The sequence below is a fragment of the Capra hircus genome, chromosome 4 (assembly GCF_001704415.2).
Source record: "Capra hircus breed San Clemente chromosome 4, ASM170441v1, whole genome shotgun sequence".
Lineage (NCBI taxonomy): Eukaryota > Metazoa > Chordata > Mammalia > Artiodactyla > Bovidae > Capra > Capra hircus.
Window position 1 is genome coordinate 92,071,359 of NC_030811.1, and position 24,285 is coordinate 92,095,643.

Consider the following 24,285-nt stretch of genomic DNA (forward strand, 5'->3'; position numbering starts at 1 on the left):
CCTACAGTAAGAAGGTACCTGTTCTGTGTAGCTTACCTTTCAACAACCATGCAATGTCATGGATGGGGATTTTAATGGTCTCAGCAGTTTAAAAGAAATAAAAATTAAGATCCTCTGAGTTATCTGATTTGTAAAAACTCTGACTAGAATCAAATGAAATGCAAAAGAGTCATCATTTTTATTAAATCAATTCACAGAGTAATCCAAAGGATGATTTCAATTGGGAGCAGATGACCACAGAAGTGGCCTCTGGCCCTTTGTCTCCTAAGACTGGATCTGCTTTTGGAATCATCAGTATGGGGTCCTTCAAACAGGATGTGGGATGGAACCCAGCCTACATATTAAATGAGTTATGTACAAACAAGTGGGCCGTTTCCATGCATCTTATAATTTCTTTGCTAATTTTGCTCTTGTATCCCTTTGTTTTCTTTTTTTTTATCAAGTTCCTTTGAAAACGTCAGCTTATTTTAGTTGTGTTGAGGGGATAAAATACAAAGGAATTTGTTTTATGCTAGGGTTTGTTTACAACTGGGCTGGAGATACAGCTGGAAACCTCAAGCTAAGTGCCTTTGAGGGAAAGAGAAGAAATTTCAAGGAGAGGGGTAAAGCTGAAGTGGTAGTCATATTTGTATAGCTGTCCTCCCTATCATGGAGATTTCTCTTTAAAAACTTTCCCCTGGGAACATTTTATGACTTGTCTGTTTTGACAAGGTGTTTCTAATATACTCGAAGCAAATGTGAAATGGGGTGGAGTGTACAAGAAGAGATGATTTGGGTACCCCAATTTTCAGTTTTCATTGAACTTCTGCCACTGACTTCCTGTACAATTTTTTTTTTTTGGCATCTTATTCCTCTATCCACAAAATGGAAATATTAAGGAGTTTTTTCAGCCTTCCCAGAAATACTGGGAGAGAGAACCCAAATAGTAAGTGTTGCAAACTTCTGAAAAAGTAAACTGTGGAAATTTGAGGATTTATACCAACAGAATACTTAAGAAACTGTTTCCATTTGGGGTTCTCTAACAGGAATCAAAATAAAGAGACTGGATGATGAGGGTAAAGGTTCATCTGCTTGGAAACTGTCTTCCAGTAAGGCTTGGTCTTTGAGCTGAAGGCTATTGATGGGCAGTGCAGCATTTAGTATCTTCTCCAAAGCCTATAACCCATTTGTTTTAGTGCTCCAAAATTATTTCTTTTGCCACATTATTATTTCTTCCTGTAATCTTTGTGGGGTTTTCAGTAAAAGCATACCTTAACTCCAGGAAATAGCAAATCTATCAGGCTTAGCTTTTCTGCTACTTGAAGAGCCGTTACCTGGTTGTCTGGCTGTATTGAGAGTTTAGGTTATATTTTTATTCACAGTGGTATCATAATACCACAAAGACATGTAAGTGTCCCTGCCACTGCTGGCATAATAAACTTGCTGAGTAATAAAGAAATGAATCAGTGGATGACTTGAATTAAAATAATTCAAAATTATTTTATGATAGTCTTCTTTATCCAGAGAAAGCTGAAAGCCATCCCATTTATAGCATAAATCAATGAAGCTCAGAAACCACAATTCAGAACTATTCAGAAACCATTCAGAAACTCGGCATCTTCCCTGAGTTTTCTATTAGCTTAAGTTAATAAATCTTCTCTACCATATTACACTTCAATTACAATGATTCCTTCCAAATTGTGGTCTTCAAAAACCTCACTCTCCAGATTCATTTTCCAGAATCCCTGAACAACCTGAATCATGTTCTTATGTGATCTTGTACTTAAAATTTTTAAGGCAATGAAAAATGTATAATTTTATCAATTTTATAAGTTTCCTAATGACCTTTTATGAGAATTGCTGTACAATTGATGTACAAGTCTCCCTATTTACCTTGTCAAGGTTTTAGGGCTCTCTGGGAATCAAACTGAACCAGGTATAGGAAAGATGTAATGCATGATTGCCGTCATTTAAAACCTGTTTGAAGTTAACTAAATAGGTGTGTGGAGATAAGGGACACTTCACCTTCTGAACTCATTAATAGCAACTTATTGATAGTGCTTTGCAACTCATTGGTTACCCATGGTTTATGAAAACACCTTATTTTAGTTCACTCTTTCCAGGCTTGCAAAGTTCATAGTCCTTTTATGTATACTGAAACATTCTGGCATAAATATATTGAGGAATAAAATTGTAATTTCCTAATTGATCCCAAATATTCATTATGAGAACTGTGGCAAACAGAATGCGTGGCTAAGTAATATAAACTATAATACTGAACCACAGAGTGGAATAACATTCTCTGTGTTTATTGCGCAAGATTAATCAACTGCTCCAGACTCTCTTAAAAGAGAGAGGGAAACAGACAAACAGGTGAACAGAGGAAGTTGGGCAAGAAAAACTTCCCTTTTGTTAATGCCCTGTAGAGAAGCAATTCCGTCATTTCTTTGAGGCTCTTTGTGGAATACTGATAGCCCCACCTTCGCTTCAGTCTAAGTGTTCTGATCACTAGAAATGATTCATCTTTAAGGGCAACACGGGGCGGGGGAGAAAGCTTAAAAGACCTTACAAGCCCAAATATACCACCATTTCTTGATGGGAACAATGAATCTTGCAAAGATAAACCACTTCAAGCTTTTCATGCAAAGGCATAAAGTATCTACAATAGGCTCTAGAGAAAGCAACATCACCTTCCTCTCCCAGTGGCTGATGATATGTATGGACAAGACACTCTTACCCTCGCTAGAATTCTTCTGTCAGCTGGAAGCAGCTTGCTCTACCTTATAAGCCTAGGCAGTCTTCAGAGTCTGCTATTAGACATCCGTTCCTGCTCCCCTCAGGGCTGTCACTCCTGCACTAGGTTCCACAGCTGGCCAGCTCCTGGTTGGATCTGCTCATCTAAGCCAAACTAGGGAGTTAAACCATTCTTTTGATTTTACAGCTAAGGTTCTCAAAGTATAGGAAGGGTTAACAGTTACCTTGGAATTTACCCAAGATATGGATTTTTTAAATCCTATACCACCAAAATTTAATTCACGAGGGGCTCATGACTGTATTTATAACAAGTATATCCATGTTATTATGATAAAAATGGTTTACGGTTCTTATTCTTGGGAAAATTCTTGGGAAAATTCTTGCCAGTGCTTTGTAACTCAGGTCATTTGGGCTAAAGGGTGTCCAGTTGTTAAGACAGCCAAAAGCATATTCTCAAAGACTGTCCTTGGAGAAGAAAAAGGGTGTGATGTGAGCAGCTTTATATAGTGCCTAAATCCAAACAGTGTTTGGGGAAAACTTGTTACTTCAAGCTAGATAGATACATTTTCAGATGAGACTTTTATGTGAAACATATGTCCTTAACTGGGGAGTGCTCCCTTTACTTTGAGTGAGATCTTTACAAAGACCTTTTGTAGTAGAGTACATAAAGTCAAGATTATTTTGAATATGATAAGCCCTAAGGTTTGATGAAGCTGATTTTAGGGATCCTACTCTGCCTGCCATTGTATTCTCTTTTCCCCAAAAGAAACACAAAAAGATAGTCTTGCTAATTACATACCTTTAGTCATAGGCATTTCAAGATGGCCTATTGCTTCTAATCGGAAAGTGAGATACTCTTTAAGTTTTAGAATCTCTGCTTTCAGACATGCTTGGCTTGCCTGGTATAGTACCTGATGGCTTAACCACAGAATAACAGAGCAATTGACCTGTTGATGGTTTAAAAAATTGTGTTCTTATCATTTGAAGTCCTGAAGCTTTCTGTGATGTCCTTTGATTGTTTTTCATTATTTGATCTTGACTGACTGATAAGTGTCTGTACTTCTTCTAGGAGAAAATTTCTGAATGGGATTGAGATAGAGTCCATTAAGATTAAAGGATAGTTAAAGGGGAGATTTAAATAGCTCAATTGGAATTTCATCACCTCCACTAGCTTTGTTCGTGGTGATGATTTCTAAGGGCCGCTTGACTTCCCATTCTAGGATGTCTGGCTCTAGGTGAGTGATCACACCATTGTGATTATCTTGGTTGTGAACATCTTTTTTATACAGTTCTTCTGTGTATTCTTGCCACCTCTTCTTAATATACTGCTTCTGTGAAAGTGCTGCACTCAATATGCCAGCAAATTTGGAAAACTCAGCAGTGGCCACAGGACTGGAAACGGTCAGTTTTCATTCCAATCCCAAAGAAAGGGAATGCCAAAGAATGCTCAAACTACTGCACAATTGCACTCATCTCACATGCTAGTAAAGTCATGCTCAAAATTCTCCAAGCCAGGCTTTAGCAATACATGAACTGTGAACTTACAGATGTTCAAGTTGGTTTTAGAAAAGGCAGAGGAACCAGAGGTCAAATTGCCAACATCTGTTGGATCATCAAAAAAGCAAGAGAGTTCCAGAAAAATATCTATTTCTGCTTTATTGACTATGCCAAAGCCTTTGACTGTGTGTATCACTATAAACTGTGGAAAATTCTGAAAGAGACAGGAATACCAGAACCTCGACATGCCTCTTGAGAAACCTGTATGCAGGTCAGGAAGCAACAGTTAGAGCTGGACATGGAACAACTGACTGGTTCCAAATAGGAAAAGGAGTCCGTCAAGGCTGTATATTGTCACCCTGCTTATTTAACTTCTATGCAGAGTACATCATGAGAAACGCTGGGCTGGAAGAAGCACAAGCTGGAATCAAGATTGCCAGGAGAAATATCAATAACTTCATATATGCAGATGATACCACCTTTATGGCAAAAAGTGAAGAGGAACTAAAAAACCTCTTGATGAAAGTGAAAGAGAAGAGTCAAAAAGTTGGCTTAAAGCCCAACATTCAGAAAATGAAGATCATGCCATCTGGTCCCATCACTTCATGGGAAATAGATGGGGAAACAGTGGAAACAGTGTCAGACTTTATTTTTGGGCTCCAAAATCACTGCAGATGGTGATTGTAGCCATGAAATTAAAAGATACTTACTCCTTGGAAGGAAAGTTATGACCAACCTAGAGAGCATATTAAAAAGCAGAGATATTACTTTGCCAACAAAGGTCCATCTAGTCAAGGCTATGGTTTTTCCAGTAGTCATGTATCAATGTGAGAGTTGGACTGTGAAGAGAGCTGATCACTGAAGAATTGATGTTTTTGAACTGTGGCATTGGAGAAGACTCTTGAGAGTCCCTTGCACTGCAAGGAGATCCAACCAGCCCATCCTAAAGGAGATCTGTCCTGGGTGTTCATTGGAAGGACTGATGCTGAAGCTAAAACTCCAGTACTTTGGCCACCTCATGTGAAGAGTTGACTCATTGGAAAAGACTCTGATGCTGGGAAGGATTGGGGGCAGGAGGAGAAGGGGACAACAGAGGATGAGATGGCTGGATGGCATCACCGACTCAATGCACATGAGTTTGGGTGAACTCCCGGAGTTGGTCATGGACAGGGAGGCCTGGCGTGCTGCAATTCACGGGGTCTCAAAGAGTCGGACATGACTGAGCAACTGAACTGAACTGAAAGTTGAGATTAGACCATCATCACTCAGAATAGTTTACTATTGATCAAATCATTGGATATGGATAGTAGCATTCACGTGAAAGTACTGAGGCACTGTCCAGATTCTAAATTCACCAAAGGGGAAAAAACTGTTCTGGGTCTATACTGAAGCCAAGCTTGGTGTTCTGGGAGAAAATGAATCAACAGCTAAGATATACACTCATTGGTAACTTTCCTAAATCTATTTCTCTCTTACAGAACCAAAAGTACAAATTCATGTAATGTTATACATAAATTATCATGCAATTAAAAATTAATCAAACATTTTTAAAGAACACAACATTTTTTCATTCCAGAAGCACCTTATCATCTTTAAAAAGAATCTTCTGGTAATTATCACTCAGTTCCAGGGTATTTTGCTGTTTAGTTTCTTATTTTTATTTTTGTAGCAAGGTCTACTTATACTGACATCTCTAGATCATCTGAGGCTTGATAAGGAAATTTTTGAAACCCACAAAGCTAAGTTGTGACATTTAAAAAGTCCACACATCTAAATTATTTTTTTAGAGAATTAACCTAATCTGATCAAACATGAGTATTTTGAAATAAATTTAATTGGAAATAAATTATAAGTTTAATTGGAATTTATTCAGTAAAAAACTAATTGCACCCAGTTATACATCTTGCAGTTGTTGATGTTGTTCTGTTGCTCCCTTGTGTCTGACTCTTTGTGACACCATGGACTGCAGCACGCCAGGCATCCCTGTCTTTCACCATCTCCTGGAGCTTCTTCAAATTCATGTCCATTGACTTGGTGATGCCATCCAACCGTCTCATCCTCTGTCATCCCCTTCTCCTCCTACCTTTAATCTTTCCCAGCATCAGGGTCTCTTTTCTAATTAGTTGATTCTTCGCATCAAATGGCCAAAGTACTGGAGTTTCAGCTTCAGCTTCAGTCCTTCCAATGAATATTCAGGACTGATTTCCTTTAGGATGTACTGGTTTAATCTCCTTGCCGTCGAAGGGACTCCCAAGAGTCTTCTCCAATACCACAGTTCAAAAGCATCAATTCTTCTTGCTCAGTTTTCTTTAGTCCAACCTCCCCATCCATACATGACCACTGGAAAAGCCATAACTTTGACTAGACAGATGATGGTCAGCAAAGTAATGTCTGCATTTAAGTACACTGTCTAGGTTTGTCATAGCTTTTCTTCCAAGGAGCAAGAATATTTTAATTTCATGGCTGCAGTAGCCATCTGCGGTGATTTTCCAACCCAAGAAAATAAAGTTTATCACGATTTCCATTTTATCCCCATCTATATGCCATGAAGTGATGGAACCAGATGCCACAGTGTGTGTATTTTGAATGATGAGTTTAAAACCAGCTTTTTCACTCTCCTCTTTCACCTTCATCAAGAGGTCTTAGTTCCTCTTCACTTTCTGCCATAAGGCTGGTGTCATCTGCATATCTGAGGCTATTGATATTTCTCCCAGCAATCTTGATTTCAGCTTGTGCTTCATCCAGCCCGGCATTTTGCATGATGTGCTCTGCATATAAGTTAAATAAGTAGGGTGACAATATACAGCTTGGCATGCTCCTTTCCCTATTTGGAACCAGTCTGTTGTTCCATGTCCAGTTCTAACTGTTGCTTCTTGACCTGCATACAGATTTCTCAGTAGGCAGGTAAGGTAATCTGGTATTCCCATCTCTTTAAGAATTTTCCACAGTTTGTTGTGATCCACACAGTCAAAGGCTTTTGTGTAGTCAGTGAAACAGAAGTTGATGTTTTTCTGAAATTCTCTTGCTTTTTCAATGATCCAGCGGATGTTGGCAATTTGATCTCTGGTTCCTCTGCCTTTTCTAAATCTAGCTTGAACATCTAGAAATTCTCAGTTCATGTACTGTTGAAGCCTGGCCTGGAGATATTGAGCATTACTTTGCTAGCATGTGAAATGAGTGCAACTGTGTAGTAGTTTGAACATTCTTTGGCATTGCCCTTCTTTGGGATTGGAATGAAAACTTATCTTTTCCAGTCTTGTGGCCACTGCCCAGTTTTCCACACTCGCTGGCATATTGAGTGCAACACTTTAACAGCATCAACTTTTAGGACTTAAAATAGCTCAACTAGAATTCCATCACCTCCACTAGCTTTGTTCATAGTGATTCTTCATAAAGCCCACTTGACTTCACACTCTGAGATGTCAGGGTCTTGGTGAGTAATCACACCATCATGGTCATCTCGGTCATTAAGATCTTTTTTGTATAGTTCTTCTGTGTATTCTTGCCACCTCTTCTTAGTATCTTCTGCTTCTATTAGGTCCATACCATTTTTGTCCTTTACTGTGCCCACCCTTGCATGAAATGTTCCCTTGGTATGTCTAATTTTCTTGAAGAGATCTCTAGTCTCTCCCATTCTATTATTTTCCTATATTTTTATGCATTGTTCACTTAGGAAGGCTTTCTTATCTCTCCTAGCTCTTCTTTGGAACTCTGTATTCAAATGGGTTTATCTTTCCTTTTCTCCTTTGCCTTAGTTTCTCTCCTTTTCTCAGCTATTTTAAGGCCTCTCAGACAACCATTTTTCCTTTTTGCATTTATTTTTCCTAGGGATGGTTTTGATCACTGCCTCCTGTACAGTGTCAAGAACCTCTATCCATAGTTTTCATGTACTCTGTCTCAGATCTAATCCCTTGAGTCTATTTTTCACTTCCACTATATAATCACAAAGGATTTGATTAAGGTCATATGAAAAGGCCTAATGGTTTTCCCTATGTTCTTCAATTTAAGTCTGAATTTTGCAATAAGTAGTTCATGATCTGAGCCACAGTCAGCTCCCGGTCTTGTTTTTGCTGACTGTATAAAGTTTCTCCATCTTCAGCTGCAAATATAATCAGTCTGATTTCAGTATTGACCATCTGGTGATGTCCATGTGTAGAGTAGTCTCTTGTGTTATCAGAAAAGGGTGTTTGCTATGACCAGTATGTGCTATTGGCAAAACTGTTCGCCTTTGCCCTTCTTCATTTTGTACACTAAACCCAAACTTGCCTGCTACTCCAGATATCTTTTGATTTGTTACTTTTGCATTCCAGTCCCCTGTGATGAAAAGGACGTCTTTTCTGGGTGTTAGTTCTAGAAGGTCTTGTAGGTCTTCATAGAACCATTCAAATTCTTAGGCATTAGTGGTTGGGGCATTGACTTGGATTACTGTGATACCGAATGGTTAGCCTTGAAAATGAACCAAGATCACTGTCATTTTTGAGATTGCACCCAAGAACTGCATTTTGGACTCTTTCCTTGACTATGCCCACTAATTCATTTTTCCCAAGGGAGAAATGTATTACCCACACAGTAGTAGATATATAGATCATCTGAATTAAATTCACCCATTCCAGTCCATTTTAGTTCAGTGATTCATAAAATGTGATGCTCACTCTTGCCATCTCCTGTTTGAATACTGCCTGTTTATCCTGATTCAAGGACCTAACATTCCAAGTTCCTGTGCAGTATTGTTCTTTACAGCATCAGACTTTACTTTCACCACCAGATACATCCGCAACTGGGTGTTTCCACTTTGGCTCAGCCTCTTCATTCCTTCTGGAGTTATTTCTCTGCTTTTCGCCAGTAGCATATTGGAAACCTACTGACGTGGGGAGTTCATCTTTCAGTTCCATATCTTTTTGCCTTTTCATGCTTTTTATAGGGTTCTACATCTTGGAATTGGCTAAATTTTTGCCCCTCCTCAGCATACTGTAAATACATTCATACATCCATACTAATTCATTCATTCAGTTTGAAATTCCATTATGTCATCTAGAAAATTTATTTCAATAGCACAGCTTTGTCTGAGGAGCTGGCAAAGTCAAATATAAAAATAGATGATCCTGGGTTGAGAAGATCCCCTGGAGGACGGGATGGCAACCCATTCTAGTATTTTTTTGCTTCCCTGATGGCTCAGCTGGTAAAGAATCTGCCTGCAGTGTGGGAGACCTGGGTTCAATCTCTGAGTTGGGAAGATCCCCTGGAGAAGGGAAAGGCTACCCACTCCAGTACTGTGGCCTAGAGGATTCCATGGACTGCAGAGACCATTGGGTTGCAAAGAGTCAGGTACGACTGAGTGACTTTCACTCACTCACTCTAAGAGTACCCATAATGGCAAATGAAATAATACATCCAATTCCATTTTTGTAGTAATATGAGGTTCAAAGCTGTTTTTCTGCTGTGTTATTTCTTTTCTTCATTGACTTGCCCATTATGGAGCAAAATTCCCTGTTTCAATCCACTATTTTTCTAGAGGATTAAGAGATATCAAAATGCTTTTAAAAATACAAATATTATTTCATCTACTATTATGATTAAGTAGAACTACAAAACCTTTCCCTAAATAAAGATGAGATATGGTGGTCATTGAGGGTGAAGCTGTATTTACTTTAATACACAGTGGTTTGATTCATCATATTTAACTGAGAATAAAACTACATCCAGCCTTCAATCACAGTTCTCCATGATAGGTTTCATTTATTTCAAAAGGACTGAACTAAATCCTTGTAAACTGCTCTGTGGCATTTCTGGATCTGTGCCTGAAAGCTCTGACTGTGGCAGGTTCCAAACTCAGTTCAACATGCAAAAGCATCCTTGTGTAAAAGCAGGCAAGATGATGGCCTTAGTGTTGTGACTGAAGAGATACTAGCACAGCTCCTTGACTTCAGAATATGTGCTGCCATCCTCCTTTCCAATATACTTTCTGAAAACACATAGACTGGGGAGTTCTGTTAGTTTTTTTTTTTTTTTTAATACTCATAAGGAGCCTGGAACTTTGAGTCATTCCAGCTGAATTTAATCAATTCTCTACTAACAGTTGAGATTGCTCCTCTTGTATCATTACTAACACTTATAGAATAAATAATTTGACACTAGATTGTTTTGTACACTTGCAGCCATAACAGTTGGATAAATTCTTAAATGCAGGTTACGGGGCAAATTATGTATATGTGTGTATATATATATATATATATATATATATGCATGTATATATGTGTCTATGTGTATACTACATGCACGTATGTATATATATGTGTGTGTGTGTGTGTGTGTGTGTGTGTATTATATTGGACAAGGGCATGTCAACCCACTCCAGTATACTTGCCTAGAGAACCCCATGGACAGAAGAGCCTGGCAGACTACAGTCCATAGGGTTCACACAGAGTAGGGCACGACTGAAGCAACTTAACATGCCCTAATGCAAGTGTTTTATATGCATGTCTATACGTGTACATGTATATATGTGTGCTTAGTCGCTCAGTCATGTCCGATTCTTTGTGACTCCATGGACTATAACCCGCCAAGCTCCTCTGTCCATGAGGATTATCCAGGCAAGAATACTGGAGTGGGTTGCCATGCCCTCCTCCAGGGGATCTTTCCAACCCAGGGATCAAACCCAGGTCTCCCACACTGCGTGGATTCTTTACTGTCTGAGCCACCACGGAAGCCCAAGAATACTGCAGTGGGTAGCCTATCCCTTCTGCATGGGATCTTCCCAAGCCAGGAATTGAACCAGGGATCTCCTGGTGGATTTTTTACCAGCTGTACTACCAGGGAAGCCCTGGTATATGTGTATGTGTGTGTGAATATGTGTATGCATATATATGTAATTTTAATAATCTTTGCTAAATTCCTCTTAGCGGAAGCCAAATCAATTTATATTCCCACAAGCAATATATGACAATTTGGTTCCCCATATCCTTGCCATAGTTATTAAGTTTTAGGATTCCTGCCAATTTGATAGATGAAAAAAATGTATCTGATTTCATCTGAAATTACATTTGTCTCACTATTGATGAAGTTGAGCATTTTCAAGTTTAGTCGTCATTTGTATTTCAGGGAATTATCTGTTCACATCCTTTGCCTATTTTTCTGTCAGATTGCTAGCCTTTTCCTTGCTGATTTCCAGGAGTTCATTTTATTTTAGGGAGATTAGTCTTTTGTTTATAAATTGCAAATATTTTCCCCAGTTTGTCATTTTGAACTTGTTCATGACAATTTTCTGCCATGCAGCAATTTTTTTGCTTATTTTCTTGCTTTAATTTTTGAGCAAATCAGTCTTTCATTTCATGAACTTAAACCATAATTAAAAGATCTTTGTAACTTCAAAATAATAAAAGATTATACTTTCTTCTACTTTTTTATGATTTTGTTTTAAATTTAAGTACATTAGGCTGTTAGTTTCAGTACATTAGGCGTGCTGCAGTCCATGGGGTCGCAAAGAGTCGAACACAACTGAGTGACTGAACTGAACTGACATTAGGCAACTACCCTGTTATATGATATAAAGTATATATCTAGTTTCATTTATTTTTCCAGATGGATACACAGATGTCTGTTTCTCATAAATGTTTAGAGATACCATTTTATTACATAGTATATTTCATATATATTCTGTCTCTTGGCTTTATAATTCTATTGTTCAATTTTTCTACTCATGTGTCAGTGTCATTCGGTATTAATTATTGAGGCTTTATAATATGTTTTGATATTTGATGTCAACATGTGCCCTCATTTCTCATCTTTGCCAGAGTTTTACTGACAAAATTTAGGTATTTATTCTTTTACATTAATTTTAACATCATGTTTCCAATTAAAAATGGATATTTTTGTTGTTTTTATTGAATTATGTTAAATTTACTAATTATATTATGAAGTATAAGCATAATTTTTAGGTTAAAACTTTTCATCCAAGATCATGTATTTTTCCATTTATAAAAATAGTCTATTATTTATTAATGTTCTTAGGGATTATCTTTATCAGTTAATACTTGATTATAAATGTATTTTTAAGAATTTTACTGTTTCTTAATGAAAATGGGATTTCTTCCCTTACAGATTCCAGTAGGATGTTATTTGTATACATGAAATAACATGTGTATAGTTTCAATATATTGATTTGTGCCTTACTACTTTACTAAATCATCTTATTTTTTGTAATTAATGTTAGCTAATTCTCTTGAAAATTTCATGTGTTAATCATACTGTCTGCAAACAATGATAGTTTTATCTCCTTTTTTCCAACTGTAATACCTTAAATCCCTTTCTATTAACTAATTATGTTGTATAGTAGCTCCATTCCAATATTCAAGAAAAGTGACACTAGGTATTCTTGCTGTTTTCATCACATCATATCAGTGACACATACTCTCTACACGATTTATTGCTTTTGGTGTCGACCATGGTCACCTGGCTGAGGTCAGTCAGTCAGTCAGTCAGTTCAGTCGTATCCGACTGTTTGCTACCCCATGAATCACAGCACGCCAGGCCTCCCTGTCCATCACCAACTGCCGGAGTCCACCCAAACCCATGTCCGTTGAGTCAGTGATGCCATCCAACCATCTCATCCTCTGTTATCCCCTTCTCCTCCTGCCTTCAATCTTGCCCAGCATAAGGCTCTTTTCAAATGAGTCAACTCTTTGCATCAGGTGGCCAAAGTATTTGTAAAATCTCTCCTCTAAGTGACTCCTCTAACCCCTTTTTCATATGACCCTCTTTGGAAGGAAGTCTTTATATGTAGACCACACCTCTCTGAGAGTTAAGTAGCTACATAAAATATTTGGAATTTTTCTGCATAAATTTGTCTCTTCTCCATAGTTATTTATGTATTTACTTATTTATCCATCATTTATGTCCATCAATAGGGCCCCATGAGTATTTATTCTACTCACTGTTCACATTCCAATATTACTTTATTGTGCAGCTCAGATTGTTCCAGCTTTAATCACTGGGTGCTCTTTCAGCTGGCTTCTGCATCCCTCTGACGGACCTCAATTAATGTGGGTTTTGGTTTGTTTTTTGAGCACTTCCATACTTTCTGACACAATAGCATGCTTCTGGCTGGTATCATATTTTCCCTGTCGCATTCCAAGGACAGACATATCTCTAAGGATTTATGATTCCTTTTACTGGAGAACAGTTTTAGAAACCAAGAGCTGAGTGATTGCGTTTCTTGCTACTAGTATCATTGCATCTAGGCCCTCTCAGTTGACAGAGCAAGAAAGCTAATACTAATGTGTATATAAACAGAGCTATAAATAGTTCTTTTATGCAACCATCTTTATATATACTAAGCTGAATATCTACAACTCTAATCCATTACCATATAGATCATTCTAGGCTGTTCCCCGTGGTTATAAGTAAACTCTCACTCCAATACTAAGAAACCTACTTCCCACCATCCCTCATCCATTTAATTCACTGTTCCATTTTAGTAGGATCAGAATTATTAACCAGTAACCTTATAGGAAGCCACTTTGTCAAACAGACCATGATGCTTACATACAGTTTATTTTGCCTTTAGGTTATAGACTCCATTCATTTCCAAAGTTACTCATGTCAGTATCTTTTTACTTCCTTCAGTGAAACGATTTCATAAATGTGTTACATAGTAGATTGCTTTGTCATATTCTGCATTCCATCTTGTGATTTCATGAGCCTCTAAGTGATTTTTTAATTGCATACATTAAGGTTTATTCTTTGTGCTATGCAGTTCTATGTGTTTTGACAAATGTGTAGTATCTTGTAACCATAATCACAATGTTGCCTTAAAAATATCCCCTAGTTACTGATTCAACTTCCTCTACCTTCTCCCAGACCCTGGAAACTACTGAACTTTTCAGTAGCTCTATTATTTACTTTTTTAAGAATTTCATATAATTGGAATCATACAGTATGCAGTCTTTTTAGATTGGGTTTTTCATTTAGCAATATACATTTAAATTTCATACATGTCTTTGAGTATGTTGATCCCTCATTTATTTTTATCACTGAATAGTATTTCATTGCATGGATGTATCTGGCTTATCCATTCACCTATTGAAGGACATCTTGGGTGCTTCCAGTTTTTATAATTGATGAACCAATGCTATAAAGTTGCAAATTAGATGATTAAATACCTAAAGTACAATTGCTGGATCACATGTAAAGACTATGTTTAGCTTTGTAAGAGCTGCCATTAGATCTTTCAAAGTAGCTGTATCATTTTCCACACTTATTAAGCAATGAATGAAAATTTCTGTTTTTCCACACTACCAACAACTAGTATTTCCAGTTTTGTTTCTGTTTGTTTGTTTAGCTATTCTAATAGCTACATAGTGGCATTTCATTGCTGTTTAAATTCATGATTTTTTTAATGACAAATGACACTGAATATCTTTCATACATACCGTCCTTAGATCTTCTTTGGACAGATGTCTGTTCAGATATTTTGCCCAAGTGTTAATTCAGTTGCTTGTTTGTTTTTGTTTATCATATTCTTATTTCAACATATTTCCTCCCAATATTTTTTACAACGATCATTAAAAATGATCATTATTTGTATCAAAGTCTTTATGATGCCTATTTTCTTAATTCCTGACACAAAATCAGTCAGATTCTTCCAGATAATAGTGTTATCAGGCCCAATTCTAGATCTAGTTAACTAAAACAAAACACAGAAAATGTAGGGACGATTAGGAGCCTAACAGAAACATCTTTTAGCAATGATGAAGGCGCTGAGGAGAATAAGCTTAAACATCATGAAATAATGTCTCTGTTTCTAAGAACCACGGGAAAGCAAACAGCCCTGACACTCTGAACTTACGTTACAAACGAGGACTTTGCCTTTCTCCCTTGAAGAGCATTTTCTTGGCCTCATATTTGTTGGTATTTCACGGAAAGTGATTAAGAAGAATATCAGTGCTCCACTGAAGAGCTCTAAGATGAGTAGGCCTACCGGCAAAGCACAGGTACACACCTCACATGTAGTTCCAGACCATGAAAGCACTTTAGAGTTATCTGGGAAGATTTGAAATGCTGATGCCCGAGTCCCAGCCCAGTCTGGTCCTTACTTAGTCAAGGTAGCAGGAATTGTAAAAGTTAATACGCAGCCAGGTTTGGGAGTCTCTGCTTTCAGACAGGCTTTCCAACCTGATAAACTTTCTTCATTCAACACGTAATTGGTATTGGACTCACTAAAGAAATGGGATGATCCCAAAGGAAAAGAAGCCCGTGACAGAGAGGACATCCTTAGGAGTCTAGCCTGGTGTCATATAAGAAGGTCAAAGTCATATTGGCACAGTCTCAAGAAGAATATGAACCACTGTGGCATACTAGCATTTTGTGAGCTAAACTACAAAGTAATCCTTTTAGAAACTTCAGTTATTATTCTTTAACAGATGATTGAAGTAGAGCGAAAATATTCAAGAACTGGAGGTAACAAATCATCCATTTTTTAACCCAGATACAGGGAGAAATATACCCTTTTTATTAGAGATAGGTTTCTTTGAATCAATTTCTCAACATTTTTGTGTGTGTTCTGTTTTTCTGCATGTTTTAAAGAACCTAATTTTGATGAAACTGTATAAATCACTGACTGTTACCAAACCATTAAGTTCAATTTATGGTTCATCTCATTATCTTGAAGCAGAAAAAAAGTAACCATTTCTATTTTTGAATGTATCTTCGTTAATGGTTAGTGAATTTCAGTGAAAATTAATTCACTTGATGGGTTAAATGTTACATGAGAAAAAATTTTTAAAAATGGTCTTAAACTATGATTGGCCCACTGTCTTTCGTAATCCCATCTGCCCAGCACTTGCTTCTCCTAGCCAGCCGATAGAACCACTGCTTTATGTGCTCCCATGACAACTGTGGTTCCCAATTTTCTATTACAAAATTTAAATAGAAATTCGACAGTAGCCTTTTTAACTCTTAGTCCTTCATCAAAATAATCTTTCTTGGACAAAAAGAAATAGTAATAAGGAAGTCATTAACTAGTTCTAGGTCAAGGCTGAGAGAGAGAGAGAAAACCAGTAAGGAAAGAGGTTTTCATTCATTTTAGTGAAGGTTTAACATATCTCTTCTTTACCTAGCAGAGTGTTTCCCTCTATTTTCCCTATTATTAGAGAAATCGAGCACATTCACATATGTTCTGATTGCTTACATCAGTGAAATTATTTACAGCAACTTATTTTATCGTTTTACTATCACTTTATTGCCTTACCTTTTTCAAACTTCCCTGGTATCTGTTGGTTCAATCTTTATTGTTGTTGCTGTATTTTTTCTGTTTTTATTTTCCAGTCTTTGACTTTTTAATGCACACATTTAAACTTGAACTTTTTCATTAATATCTAGCACATTAGCTCTTCTATTACTCTGCTAAATGATACAAGAATCTTAGAATATTTTACATACATCTTCTTTGTCTCCAACCTGCTATCTCTCATGCCAGCATCATCTGGCATATTCATTCTAAAGAGATATTAATTTTTCTAATCAATTAGTTCAGGTCAGTCACTCAGTCATGTCCAACTCTTTGTGACCCCATGGACTGCAACATATCAGGCTTCCCTGTCCATCACCAACTCCTGGAGTTTACTCAAACTCATATCCATCAAGTCGGTGATGCCATCCAACCATCTTATCCTCTGTCGTCCCCTTTCCTCCTGCCTTCAATCTTTCCCAGCATCAGGGTCTTTTCCAATGAATCAGTTCTTTGCATCAGATGGCCAAAGTATTGGAGGTTCAGCTTCAGCATCAATCCTTCCAATGAATATTCAGGACTGATTTCCTTTAGGATGGACTGGTTTAATCTCCTTGCAGTCCAAGGGACTTGCAAGAGTCTTCTCCAACACCACAATTCAAAAGCATAAATTCTTCGGTGCTCAGCTTTCCTTATGGTCCAATTCTCACATCCATACATGACTACTGGAAAAACCATAGCTTGACTAGATGGACCTTTGTCAGCAAAGTAATGTCTCTGCTTTTTAATATGCTGTCTAGGTTGGTCATAGTTTTTCTTCCAAGGAGCAAGTGTCTTTTAGTTTCATGGCTGCAGTCACCATCTGCAGTGATTTTGGAGCCCCCAAAAATGAAGTTTCTCACTGTTTCCATTTCTAATCAATAGTTTCTATTTAAAAATTTTACTGTTTTGCTTTATTTTGTGCTCTTGCTCTGTATTTCTCTCTTAACTCATGTCTTTCTCTGTTTGTTTTTCCTAAGAACAGCTTCTAGTTCTTTCAAAGTGTCTAATTCTTTTGAGACTGTGAGATGAAATAATGCTTTGGAGCCTATATTAGTTTTCTCTTGCTGCTAGAACAAATTACCATAAACTTAGTGACTTAAAATAACAGAACTTTATTTTCTCGCAATGCTGGAGGATAGAAGTCTAAAATGGGCCTACAGGGCTACACTCTTTCTATAGGTTCCAGGAGAGAATCCCATTTCCTTGCCCTTTCCATCACAGAGTCCATCCACATCCTTTGCCTCATGGCTCTCTTCCTTCACCTTCAAAGGCAGCAGTGTAGCCTCTTCAAGTATCTGTGTCTCTGCATCTTCAGATAATTTTCTTTGGACCTTCTTGTGTTCCTCTTAAGGGACCTTGTGATTATATTTAACACCTTCTTGAATAATCCACAATAATCCTCTCATCTTTAGAATTTTTTTAGTTTAATCACATCTGCACAAGGCTTTTGTGCCTATAAGGAAACATTATGGATGGTGGAGATTAGGATGTATGTATCCATTATTCAGCCTACCACAGTTCTTTTGCCCTGATGAGCATCTCTTTTTTTGTAATCTCTTTTGTAAATGAGAGATTGGCTGAATGTTCGGCACAATTTCAAAAGATACTCTTTCAAAATCTTGTATTTTATCTTAATATCTTCTTTTAGGATGTTACTGTGGAAAGTGGAGCCATTCTGATGAGGAACTGATCTCACTGTTACAATGACTGTCTTTGGTGCATGCTTTCAGATTCCATTAATGGAGGGGTGTGGTCACCTGAACTTCTCACCCTTGTCAGTGCCTCACCCTCAGCTTTCCATCACTCCTGCTCACTTACGGAAAAGTTCTCAGTCTGCAGTTTACTCACTTTTTCTTACTGTTAAACCAGTACTTCTTTAGCGTTTCTACATCCTAAGCAATAGCAGAAGGCTCCATGGACCTTCATTAAGAAAATCACTCAAATGTTATTGCATAACAGCTCCATTTCATCCTACAATGATTCACAGCCTTAGTTATCTACTGAATTTAATCTTAATTGAAATCAAACAAATTTCACTTGGAGGACAACAAGTTTTATTACATAGTTGCCCTTGATGTCCTACCATTAGATTGCTTCATTTACATAACTTCCTAGTAAGAACAAAGCAAATAATTCTCCCTGGATTTAAACAGCCTAACTTCTCAGAAATAAAATTATATATTCTCATGTAAAATTATATATCTAATTCAGGATGTAGATATGATATAGACACAAATATCCAACCATCAGTTTTTCTTTTTTAAAAAACTAATCCGTTTTTCACTTGTTTTATAATTTCTACAATATAGGTCAATGTTTTGCATCCTGGATAAAGTTATGTGGACTAAAAATAGTACCTTAAAATATTAGACTCTTTATATAGTAAGGTACACTTAATTTTAGACTGTGGTACAATCAGCTAATCTTATAATTATTTTTATTACAATAAAAATTAACAAACGGCAAGGGTAAAGAGTGCAGTTATAGATGTGAGGTGTCATTGAATGCTTCTGGTTAGATCTTCTAGTGTAATGTAGTCTCACTAACACTGAAAAGTCCTTTTGAAAAGCATTCCCTTTATATTACATGGCTTCCCTGGTGGCTCAGCTGCAAAGAATCCGTCTGCAATGCAGGAGACCTGGGTTACATCCCTGGATCAAGAAGATCCCTTGGAGAAGGAAATGACTACCCACTCCAGTATTCTTGCCTGGAGAATTCCATGGACAGAGAAGCCTGGTGGGCTATAGTCCATGGTGTTGCAAAGAGTCGGACATGACTGAGTGACTCACTTTCACTTCCCATTGCATTATGAGAAATAAGTTAACTTAGACACTTAATCAGGACTTCCCTGGTGGCTCAGATGGTAAACCGTCTGCCTACAGTGCAGGAGACCTGGGTTCGATCCCTGGGTCATGAAGATCCTCTGGAGAAGGAAATGGCAACCCACTCCAGTACTCTTGCCTGGAACATCCCATGGATGGAGGAGCATAGTAGGCTACAGTCCATGGGGTCGCAAAGAGCCGACACGACTGAGCGACTTCACTTCACGTCACTTCACTTCAGGCACTTAATCAAGCCTTTGATTTTATGTGCGATTTGTGACCTTGATGTGTGACCCTGAGTAAATGACTAAACCTATCTGGACCTCTCATTTCTTATGTGCAGACTGCAAGGGCTCAATTAAGTCATCTGTTAAGATCCTTTCTGGTGCTATGACTTGGAATAAAGCTAGCCAATAAAAGAAAACACTATTCACTGCTTTTTGTTCTTCTACTCTTTTCTATAACCTGTGATGGCTAAACCTAAGCCAGGGTCCCTTAAACCCGCCTCAGAGTTGCATGATCTATTTTCCTTCCCATTCAGTTCAGTTCAGTCACTCAGTCGTGTCCAACTCTTTGCGACCCCATGAATCGCAGCACGCCAGGCCTCCCTGTCCATCACCAACTCCCGGAGTTCACTCAGACTCACGTTCATCGAGTCAGTGATGCCATGAAGCCATCTCATCCTCTGTCGTCCCCTTCTCCTCCTGCCCCCAGTCCCTCCCAGCATCAGAGTCTTTTCCAATGAGTCAACTCTTCGCATGAGGTGGCCAAAGTACTGGAGTTTCAGCTCAGGTTACAGTTTCCTCTAAGGAGAGTGGATTTTGGATTCTCTACCAGCAGTATTTACGCTGCAGGCCTGCAAGAGAGTGGAGAAACATTGTTGGATTCCCTTCCTTCTCTATCTTCTCCCTCCCAAATCTGACCTTCTGTTTCTTAGAGGTACACTAGGAAGAAGCAATTTTATTGCACTTAAATTGTCCCAACCCAGTGAATGGAGAGTTAGGTTGAGCTCTGCTTAGGGTCCCGAGGTCCCCTTGGGCTTTGCTGTGGATAAATCATGGGCAATGTTTATAGATTTCAAAAAGATCAAAGGAACACAAAACTACACTGCTTTCAAATTATTTCAAGAATGAGTTCTCCTTGATGGACTTTCAGGGTAATAATGGGTTAGTCAGGGGAGCAGACGTAGGACATCTGAAGCTCTAATTGGAAGCTTGGAACCACTGAGAGGAACAGAATTGGTCCAAACTGGAATGACTTGAGCATAACCTTTAAAGGTCAGAGATGAGATCAGTAAGAAAGGGTCCATGTGAGGACAAGATCATCAAGACCTAGAACGTAGAGGAGGTTAGAAATTGTTACTCAGAATTTGCTTTAGAAGGCTTCTGAAAATTCTGCAAGTATGCGATGTTTATAAAGTTGTGACTTTCTTTTGGTTCATGGTTTAATGGAATTAAAATTATTTTATTAGCTTTATTTATATAGTATGATGACCCTTTGCCTATTATATGCTTTCTGAATATAATCCCAGTTTATTTTGTGCCTTTGAGAGCAAAGGCACAGAATAAAGTATCTTTTACTATCAAAATTATAGTTTTATGTATTAGTATTTGTATTTTCTATTTTGGTCTGTGACTTTGCTGCTGTGTTTAGTTATATACCAAATTCTTACATATCCTTGTGTTACCTGATCTAACTATTTTGCTGCATCTTTGCCTGCTTTATAATCATTTTGTTCTCTTGCATGGAAATTTCTCTGCAAAGGTAAATTTTTCTTACCAATTATTTTTCATCAAATTTTGTTGGTGTTTAACATATCACATATTTCAGATAATCCTTAGAGTATTTTGATGTATATATTTTAAAATATGTTCAGAGTTTAACAGTTTAAACTCAGTTAAAACCACTTATATTCTCAGTTCCGACTTGAAATAATAACATTTAAAAGAAAAATCAAATGACGACAAGCGTAACCATATTCATTGTTTCCTTTGCTAATCTGAAAGCCCTTATTATTTATTAATGAATGTATTGTTTTACTTCTATGGTTTACTTCCAGCAAAAGTATGCACAAATGGCCCTAAACGTTTCTCTATGAACTAGGCAGTTTACCACTTTCTGATAACCCAAATGTATACTAGTGTGTCACTGGTAGACTATTTGATGCAGCTGCTTTTGCAAAGCAATTATGTCATCAATGTGCTTATTTACAAGAAATTACATCCCACTGACAGCTTCATCCCCTGTGTTCTTCTGACATATCCACAAGGACAGTATTTCTGTTAGAATGAGGAGGCAGATATTTTACCGGACATAGTTTAAGATGTACAAAGAATATTTCTATAGAAAAATATCTCCTGTCCGGGGCCTTGTCCTTTTATGTGTGATACATTCGCTTCCTATAGCACAGCCCACTGATTTCTCATAACTTAGTATGAATGAATGTACCATCTCACCTTTTCCCTGAGAAAACAGAAAGGGATAAGAAGACAGTGAAAGCAGACAGGAGGAACGAAACTCTAAACTCACCTACTTCATCATTTTGCCTGGGGGTAAAGCAGATTCTGGTTTTTCTTAAATCCCACAATCACCTATATCAACTTTGCACAAAACTTCCATTAGCATTTGCATTTTTATCCATTACTATTCTAGAATGAGGTATTTTTCTTTTCAGCTTTTGATGGGAATGTAAAATTTTCAAGCTTCCTTGAAACAAGTGAATGAGTGAACTATAAGCTGAAAACTGGAAGTCCTCTTATCTTGGGATGTGAAATAATTATTCTTCTTTTCCTTTTCAGTTTCTTCTTTGTGGCATATGCGGAATATTGTGCGCCAAAAAAAAATCTGGACTTGTCGTAAGTTTTTGCCATGTTTGTGTTGTGCACTGAACTGTTTGAAATGTAAGAACTCAGAAAGGGAAATAATGACTAGCCAACTTTCATATCCTGAATGTTACTCACTTAAGATAAAAAGAAGACTGACAAATAAATCCTGACTTTTTTTCTTTTCAAAGAAAACCATCAAGATTATTACAGACTGTTGACAAAAGAGAAAGAAAAGCTTTGATATACTCTTTAAATACATGAATCTGCAACCCTTAATGACTGCTGTGGATGGAAGTCTCCACTTTTCATTTGTAGACTTCCAGACACAGGAATCCTTCATCGAGCTAAAAAAGACAGAGCTTGAATTCATGGGAAATTTAACTGTTTAGATATGGAAGTGAGCCTAAAGATTGCTGGCTTTGACTGTGAAGTTCATTGTGCAAAGCAGCAAAACAGCTGTGTTGTTATAGTTGCAGTTAATTCCCAAAGATTTTTTAAATTTAATTTTATCTTATGACTATGAATGTGAATGTCAGCATTCTCAGAAGTTTTATGGTACTGTCTTGTGTCTTGAGGGGTGCTCCCAGTTAACTCTGATGTAGACTAGAGAAGGATTCCAGCATGCTAAAGTATGGATCCCCCCTGTCTTTCATGACATTTTTTTGAGAATTAGAAAGTAGAAAAAAAGTCGTTTATTTTATTGAGGACAATAGGAAATAACATAGGCCTTTATAAGTTGGCAACATTACTATTGTACATGGACCCCAGAAAGTGGTCTTTGAGACTAAAAAAAGGAGAAGGCCAGGGAAGGGGGACTATGCAGTCCTTTATTCAACTCCTTTTTCTAATCATAGTTCTCTTAGTGAGGGTACCTATTGCAACAAAAAGGATGAAGCCCCCATTGCTTCAGAAATGTGAGGTGTGATTTTTAAAAATTATTTTAAGGAAATGTTTAAATAGACATTTTTTTGGAGGTTGTAATTTGCATTTGTGATTCCCCCATCACTCTTTCCCTTGGTTTTCTTACTTTCTACATTTTTTCTCTATCAAGTCTCTCCATGGCTATATACTAACGATTTCTTGGAACATGGATAAAACAAAATGAAAGAAAGGAAGGAAGGAGAGAAGGAACAAAAGAAAGAAGGAAAGAAAGGGGGGGAAGGAAAGGGAAGCCCTTTAAAGTGGTGGGGGTGGGGAGCACGGGGGAGAGACACATAGGTCAGCCTGGCCTGCTCTGACAAAGCACCATGGATTGGGAGGCTCACAAAGAGCAGAAATTCATTCCTCACAGTTCTGGAGGCTGGAAGTCTCAGGTGAAGGTGCCAGCACAGTTGGGTTCTAAGACTCTCTTCTGGGCTACACGTTTCTGGCTGTGTTCTCCTGGAACAGAGCTCTCTAGAATCTCTTAGAAAAACATGGACCTGGTTCCTGAAGCTCCACTGTCTTGACTTAATTATCTCCCAAAGGTCCTGCCTCCAAATACTGTTTAATACTAGGGATTGGGCTTCAGTGTAGTAAATCCTGGAGGGACACAAGCACTCAATTCATAGTAGAAGAAAAAGGAAGTTGTTTTATTTTGTTTGTTTGTTTTTTGAAAAACAGGTGTGTCATTTTTTAAAATAGATCTTCTGTTTTTCTAATTCTGAGTTATAAAAAAAAATTATAAGATCTGAGTTTTTTAGAAATTACCATCTACTTTATCTTCCTGTACCATCTGGGGTTTCCATAGAAGACATTAACTGTCAAAGATTCCCCACACTTTAATCAAATTGTGTGAGACTTTCTTCACTCGACATATCTCTAGTCTGGTAAGACTGAAAATAGTAGATGGTTAAAAACTTGGTACAGATTTTAACATTTTAATTCTTGAGTAAAAATGTTTTATCTGTATTTGTTAATGAAGTATGTCCTTAAGGAATTAATGGCAATAACAGGAGAGATAGTGTTTTCCTGTAATAATCCTTTACATTTGTTGTTTGTTTTATTAATTAACAGTAATTATTAAAAGGCTAGGATGTAATATCTTTGCATATTTTCTGAGAATGAGTAAACACCAAAATATATTCCCAGGTAACAGCATGCCATTTGAATATACTTCAAAAGGAAATAGAACTGATTGATTCTATTTGAAATTGTGAGCTAC

The 24,285-nt window shown here is 37.4% G+C and overlaps 1 protein-coding gene across 1 annotated transcript in view; it reads left to right on the forward strand.

The window, feature by feature from the left end:
- Positions 1-24,285, forward strand: part of TMEM196 (transmembrane protein 196) — a 66,890-nt gene that overhangs the window by 35,855 nt on the left and 6,750 nt on the right. The window contains exon 2 of the mRNA XM_005679025.3: positions 22,116-22,172. Coding sequence (XP_005679082.1) covers positions 22,116-22,172 — 57 coding nt within the window. The remainder of the gene's footprint in view (positions 1-22,115; positions 22,173-24,285) is intronic.